Source organism: Pelmatolapia mariae, linkage group LG10_11 (assembly GCF_036321145.2).
Source record: "Pelmatolapia mariae isolate MD_Pm_ZW linkage group LG10_11, Pm_UMD_F_2, whole genome shotgun sequence".
Taxonomy (NCBI): Eukaryota; Metazoa; Chordata; class Actinopteri; order Cichliformes; family Cichlidae; genus Pelmatolapia; species Pelmatolapia mariae.
This window is the reverse complement of record NC_086236.1, coordinates 60,116,473-60,123,979: the sequence shown is the minus strand read 5'-3', so window position 1 is coordinate 60,123,979 and position 7,507 is coordinate 60,116,473. Positions and strand designations below refer to the sequence as shown.

General features: G+C 39.8%; 1 protein-coding gene across 2 annotated transcripts in view; it reads left to right on the top strand.

Moving 5' to 3' along the window:
• chd4b (chromodomain helicase DNA binding protein 4b) overlaps positions 1–3,760 on the top strand; it is a 25,613-nt gene extending 21,853 nt beyond the window's left edge. For both annotated transcript variants that reach the window (XM_063488348.1, XM_063488347.1), the window contains exons 38-40: positions 447–579; positions 682–877; positions 2,508–3,760. In XM_063488348.1, coding sequence (XP_063344418.1) covers positions 447–579; positions 682–877; positions 2,508–2,710 — 532 coding nt within the window. In that variant the 3' untranslated portion in view covers positions 2,711–3,760. The remainder of the gene's footprint in view (positions 1–446; positions 580–681; positions 878–2,507) is intronic.
• The last annotated feature ends 3,747 nt before the right edge of the window (positions 3,761–7,507 follow it).

Sequence of the window (7,507 nt, the reverse complement as noted above, 5' to 3'; positions counted from 1 at the left end):
ATGTAGGAGCTTAGCTGCTTAAAATGACAGGTGTGTCGGTGTAGACTCTGTAGCTGATAGCTAACTTTAACTGAACTGGACTTCTCCATGTTTGTGCTGTTAATGCCTTTTGGAGCATTTTAGTTAAATTATCTGACAAATAAAATGACTTACCTGTGCTGCTATTCTATTTGATCATACAATCAGCATAGATTTCTTTCACTGGATTGTCCAATTATAGTCACTTATGTCTAAAAAAAACAAAAACAAAAAAAGCTTACATGGTGATGTCCAGAAACCAGTGTGTGATTTGAGGCGTTCATCTTCTGGAAATAGCTCTGCTACTAAATGAATGAAGGACGTGATGTATGTTTAAAGTCTTTCCACCCAAATTGTTACCCTGTTCTAAATGGCATTGACCATCCAGACACACCTGTGTTGTTATTCTTGACTTTGGCGTCTCTCAGACACGGCTACGCTCGGTGGCAGGATGTGCAGAACGACGTGAGGTTTGCCATCCTCAATGAGCCCTTCAAAGGGGAGATGAGCAGAGGCAACTTCCTAGAGATCAAGAACAAGTTTCTGGCCCGCAGGTTCAAGGTGAAACGAGTACACGGTTATCATTTGAGTTCTCTGTGTGAATGTTTGACTGCGTGTCATATCTCACTGAGCACGTCTGGTCCACCTGCGTTTCCTGTACAGTTACTCGAGCAGGCGCTCGTGATCGAAGAGCAGCTGCGCAGGGCGGCCTACCTGAACATGACAGAGGACCCGGCTCACCCCTCCATGGCCCTAAACACACGTTTCAGTGAGGTGGAGTGTCTCGCCGAGTCCCACCAGCATCTCAGCAAAGAGTCAATGTCTGGAAACAAGCCTGCCAATGCAGTGCTGCATAAAGGTGAGACACGTTACAAATCAGAAAAGTAAAGCGAAAGTTCTCACTGACTTAAAATCTATATCTGTAACACTGAGAAGTCTCGTGATTAAAACAGTGGGACTGTCAAGGGACATTATTCTGCACATGGTTTCCTTTTACCAAGTAACTGCAGAGTCAGCTGCTTGCAGGTGCTTCTTCACCAAAATGACAGTATATGCACATAATGACATACGTAATTGCAGCTGCCTAGACAACAGTGAACTCACAGTAATTATCCTCCTTCTAATGAAAAGTGTCTCAGTTATAGCAGCAGTAGTCATAGTTGCATAGTGGGAGTTTTCTCCCACTGTGCCGGCGTTGGGCCAGGGGCTGTTTAACACTAAGGCTACTTTTATTAAATGGCATGAAACAATAATGTGACATATTTTATATTTATTAAAAAAAGACCTTGTGGAGCTGATAAAGCATGTGAGTCTGGTGAAAACAGTAATGTTTAAAGGTCATTCGAATAGTGAATGAATGATGAAGAAAATTTTTTTTTTTCCACAATCCAGTGGTGATGAAATGATGAAAGTAATGTTTTGTTTTTCTTGTTTTGCTTTTGGTGCTCTGGTTTTTGAAATGCTTTCTCTGTATTTTTCTATTCTCTGACTATGTTATTTTGAAAAACTGCACTACAACGATTAGAATAATTGCTTTTTCATGTCAGGGTCATGGTGTTTTGAGTTGTTTGACAGTAGACAACTTCAGCTACACACGGTGTTTAAAAACAAACAAAGGAGGGAGCGTTGGAAATTTTTAAGGCAGACATATTGGATATTCTTCAATGCTTTAAAAGTTCTGCTTCAATTGCTTCAGTTACCACAGTACGTTTTCTGAATGAGAAAGGGCTGTGTAGGTAATGCATTTCAATATTTAGTAAATATTTGTCCAAAAACTCCATTATATTCCATCATATTTTAGCTCATCACCAGTATTCTGTTTCACTTTACATAAACAGACATTTCCACCATAAACAAAAATTAGCATCAAGTGCAAAAAAACCCTGCATCCACACTGTTCATTAACATTGTTTCAAGGTGTCTAGAGGTAAACTGTCTCAAATTCAGGAAAAAGAGCCTTTTAAACTCACAAATATGGATTCAGTGCATCTTTAATGGGCCTGGAACGAGATGAGACACTTTTGCCTCCAAGCTTGATTTCACACAGAGCTCAATCTGGGAAATGTGTAAGGTTTATATTTGTCATTATTTTATGAGTGTTGGTGAAATGTTACAAATGGTACTGAAGGAGAGATACTGTGTAACTCTTGTGCTCCATATTTAATTCAGTTCAATTCCATTTTATTTACACAGCGCCAATTCACAACAGCAGTCGCCTCAAGGCGCTTTATATTGTACGGTAGACCCTACAATAATACATACGGAGAAAAATCCAACAATTGTACGACCCCCTATGAGCAAGCACTTTGGTGAGAGTGGGAAGGAAAAACTCCCTTTTAACAGGAAGATTCCTGTTAAAGTTTTACAAACCCATCCTTACTGTTTTCTGTCCTCTGCTGCTTTTTGGCATGCCACACTGTTAATTTTAACCAAAAACCAAAATTTGGCTGCTCACCCCTGTTATGCCGATTTCTGTGCTGCATTTCTAGTTCTCAAACAGCTCGAGGAACTGCTGAGCGACATGAAGGCCGACGTCACCCGTCTCCCAGCTACCATCGCCAGGATACCCCCCGTGGCCGTGCGGCTACAAATGTCCGAGAGGAATATCCTCAGCCGATTGGCCAGCCGGGGCCCCGAGGTCACCGCTCAGAACCAATCACAGACCGCACAGCAGATGCAGGTGCCGCGCTGACCAATCCCCTCGCACATTTCACACTCCCCAAACAAGGCCAGTCGCACACACCTCACCGCCATGTAGCAGAATTCCTCCCCCTCAGCCACCATGTACAGCACAGTCAGGTTAGTACTTCTTCCTCTGCACCCACAACCCATCTCCGGACTCAGAAGAGCATCAGCTGTGCTGCTGAACTTTATTTTGAAAAGACTGGGACTGTAGATGTAGGGTGGGAGCGAATGTAAGAATCGGTTCTCTTTCTTTGCGGCAGACTAGATACAGACGTCTTTCTTCTCCACTGGGAATCAGATTGAACCCCTCTGTCCTGAACACTGAACTGACCTGTCCTTCCAGCAGGATCTAACATGTGTGTGTAACTATATGTATAATGAAGCAGAAGAAGCTTAGACCGGAGGGAAAGCAGCATGTTTGGAGTATACTGGTGCTTTGTGGTAACTTTTGGATTATTCCAGACTTCAAGGGATTTTATTGTGCTTGTTTTCACCTTTAGGAAATTGTGAAATTTTTGTTTGTATGTTTTTTTAGAAGTCATTTAACTCTAATGTCCTCATCTGTATGTGTGTGTGGAGAGTGAAGGTGTGTGTGTTTTCTTGTATGTATGTGTGTGTTAAACAGGGCATAGTGGCGTGCATCTCTACTGCAGAATGCCTCGACACTGAGAGGGTGTTCCTGTCACTTTTGTATCAGTCAGTCAGATCTGTTACCTCTTCTTCCGTCCTTCTCAAACTCTTGCCTGGTCCGACGGGTGACCCAGTCGGGGATCAACTCTTTGTGCTCACAAACCCAAACAGCACCTTGACATTCCTAACTGCACCACAGATTTGCTTCATGGGAAGTCTCCTGTAATACAAACTCGCAATAGCTCCCCAGCTTTTTAGGTACATGGGATGGTGTTGAGGTTGATGGCAATCTTAAGTTAATTTAATTTCTTACTGTCTATTGTTATGTTGTTTTCCATTATTGAATATTATTATTATGGTTACCACCCTGTTGTTTTTATCATTGCTGTTTGTTTTTATGGACTACAATAAAAAAAACTCAACAGTTTCTTGTTGTTACCACGTTTTATTTTTAAACTGATTATATACGTTTGGTTGTCCTTTTCTTTTCTTGAGCACTGCATTCTTCTACTTCTGTTTCTAGCCATATGAGCGGTGATACTAAAGGGATGGCAAGTTCTGTCGGAGAGTGACAACGCCAAACTCTGCGTGGTTTACTGTTAAAATTTATTTAGACACGACATTATTCATAGGTTCATTTTTAGTAAAACCAGAGTCGTAGACAGGCTACTCGAATCTTAATTTAAACAATCAGTTTAACAAATTTACCCAACAAAGTGGCCACTGACACTGTGTGTATATATATATACATATATATATATATATATATATGTATACGAGAAAACTCATTTTTCTCTGGTTTTGCTTTTTTGTGTCTCCTTGCAATGACAGTTAGCATGAGGTGATTGTACCTGCAGTTCATTTAGGTTCATCGGTAATCCAACTCCTCCAGGATGGCGCATTTTTTGACACATTGTTGCCTCTGCACCTCTGTATCCTGTTCACATTGGTTACGACAGATTGATTTCCCTGAAGTTTAACTGACTCCGTGTTGTACTGGGATGATCGAGTGCTTCCTTAATTTTTTTGAGCAGTGCCTCAGAAGACGCATCTGCATGGATGATGAATGCCCGGCTGTCATAGAAAATGTAAACATACATATTTCAATTAAACCGTCAGCTAGACACAAACAAAGGTCTTTAACTCACAGCAAGGGATAAAACGATTGATTTACTTAAACCTCGGTGAAATAAATAAAGTAACATTTAATTTATTTCCCATTTAAAGAGACACAGGTAACACTGCAAATGACCTTAAATTACTTTCTTCAGCCAGGTGTTCTTTCTAGGGGGCAAAGGGGGCGTGTCCTTGTCCTGTTTGCCAACGTGCAAGTTGCGTGTACGCACTTATTTTGTCCGCTAAGTAAGAATGTTTATGCACATATTGGCGAATGAGACTACGAGATCCCCTCCTGGCTTTTTCCTCTAAGGTCACCACGAGGTTTGTGTCTTTAGTAAAACTAGTTATAAGACAGAAATAAAAGGGACCGTCCTTTTAAAGGAAGTTGGCCATAAATGTTCAGCTGCACTGTCACAAAGTGGCTCAGATGGTCATAGATTATTATTTTCCTATTTTTTTTTTTTTGTTTTTTATAAAGGCGCGTTAAAAACTTCCATTAAGGCAGGTTTTCCTTTAATTTGTCACGCTTGCATGCACAAAAAAAGTACACGTTCAGAACAGTCTGATACTGTTCTCGCACACAAAGCATGCCATAATTTGCATGCAAACCTGGAAAGACAAATTGGAATTTACATGGAAGCAAATGCAGCGAGGCGGAAAAACCTGAGAGAATTTGTATATGGAAGAGTTTGTTAGAAGAAGAGCAAAGAAGAAGCGGGACAGGAACAGGCACATTTTCTCCCACAGATAGAATCCTAATTAAGAAAATTGGAGTAAATTACAGGGCGGGAGGGTTACTGGGCCGGTAATGAAGCCTGATATCTTATCATGAAAGAGAGTGAGCCAGAGAGGAAGGCTAAACTTGAGCCTGACTGGGTATAAGGAAAAAGGGGATTTAACCTGCGCTCAAAATTCATGAGCTGAATGTTAAAGTAACCTGATGCTTTCTGTGAGTTTTACTCTGATCCGAGACGGAGGAATATTGATCATCGGGATTTACCCAACCATCACTTCCTCGTACAGACTAATCTAGGCTTAGTGCAAAGAGGAGAGTGGAGTCCACATAATGTCTTGTGGGTAAGTTTCTTGTGCATATGTGACAAATATTTCTTTTTCTTTTTCTGCTGCTGCTTTGCAAACTTTTTTTTTTTTTGTCATTGAGCTTCGTTGTTGCCTGTTTCTACTGCTGCTACTTTACTTTTTATGCTTTGTCTGTTCTTTTCTGTCTCTTTGAAGACTTTGGAGGATATGTTTAACCCTCAAACGACCAAGCAGAGTTAACAGCTAAAATTACTGACTTTTTTTAAAACAATATTTTATACAAGAATGCTTTTTTAATGGCTTTATTTGTGGTTATTATAGCTATACATCCAGACTGTGCAACAGCTTTTTTCCACAAGCCATCCGTCTCCTCAACAAAAAGGGACTGGACTGATAAACACACACACACACACACACACACACACACACACACACACACACACACACACAAACAGTATCACTCAGCTTAACTCAACTACCTCAAAGCATTGAGACTGGACTAACTAATCAACACAAGCGCAAACACACTGACCTACACCACCAAACTATCGTACACACCAACCTGTAAATGCTTTTTTGCACAATATGATTACTGGATTTTTTTTTGCACTAACTTCTTTACTTCCTAATTTTTGCTGCTACATTAAGGAATGTTTACTGTTCCTGCACTACCTACCTACCAAGTTTTTTTTCCTTAGATAGTTAGATAGTTAGTTTTTGTTAATTTATGTTGTAATTTATGTTAGGTCAGTCTGTCTTGTCTCTGCTAGCCAGCTAACTAGGCCTCTTAGTTAGCTAGTTTTAGTGTTTTTCTGTTAATTTATGTTGTAAATTTATGTTGCATGTAGCACCTTGGTCCTGGAGGAACATTGTTTCGTTTCACTGTGTACTAACTGTATATGGTTGAAGTGACAATAAAAACCAACTTGACTTGACTTGACTATACGGGTCCCCTAATCCATGACAGATATTCTGAGCTGTCCTAATGTAATTAATTATAGTTTTTCATCATTTTTATGAGTATTTGCGTAAACAGTACTTAAATTGCGTAAACAGTATTTGCGTAAACAGACTTGAAATGTTACTATTTCAAGTCTGTCAGTGCTAGTTCACAGCAGAATAGTAAAATGTGATAATTATAAGTGGAAAATTACAGTAAAGTCAGAGATTACAATGTTAAAAAAATTGCCACATTGATCGATAGATAGATTAGCTCTTTACTGTCATTGTACATGTACAACGAAATTATAGGTACTCCACGCCAACTCACGGGTGCAAAAAACAAAAAACAAATAGTAAAAAAAAATTAGGAATAAATGGCAAACAGGAGAGAGAGATATATATAGTCTAGAGCAGGGGTGTCAAACTCAAATACACAGTGGGCCAAAATTCAAAACTGGAACAAAATCGCGGGCTAACATTAATATTTATTGAAAGAAAAATCTTCCTCCAGATATAAGAATGAATCTTTTCTTATGGACTCAAACAGGTTTTGCTGAAAAACTGAATATGGAACAAGCAAAGCTTAATACTAAACAATATATATATTAGCTGTATAATACCAGTAGGCCAGCTCTAATAGTAATTTGGTATGGCCTCGCGGGCCAAATGTAATTAGGCTGCGGGCCAGAGTTTGACACCTATGGTCTAGAGGAATATATACAAAACAAGAGAAAGGCACACAATAGAAAGCAAAGTGCTTGGAAGCAGTGCAAAGGGGCATGGTCCTATAAAAACTACAAAAAGCTGTCGGAGAAGTCGACAAATTAATGGCAGGTGGCATATTTATGATTAAAAATATCACAGTGGCACTCCATAAGTTGATTCTGTTCATCTGGACGTAGCGTTTTTCAGTGGGAAAAACGTTTTGTCACTCATCCAAGTGACTTCTTCAGTCTCAGCTGACTGCAGGTTTCACCAATCTTATAAACAGTACATTTGCATAATGACTGAAACCAGCCCAGTGAAGGAACAATGGGCTGGGAGGTCAGTTCCTTCATCATAATTATGCAAA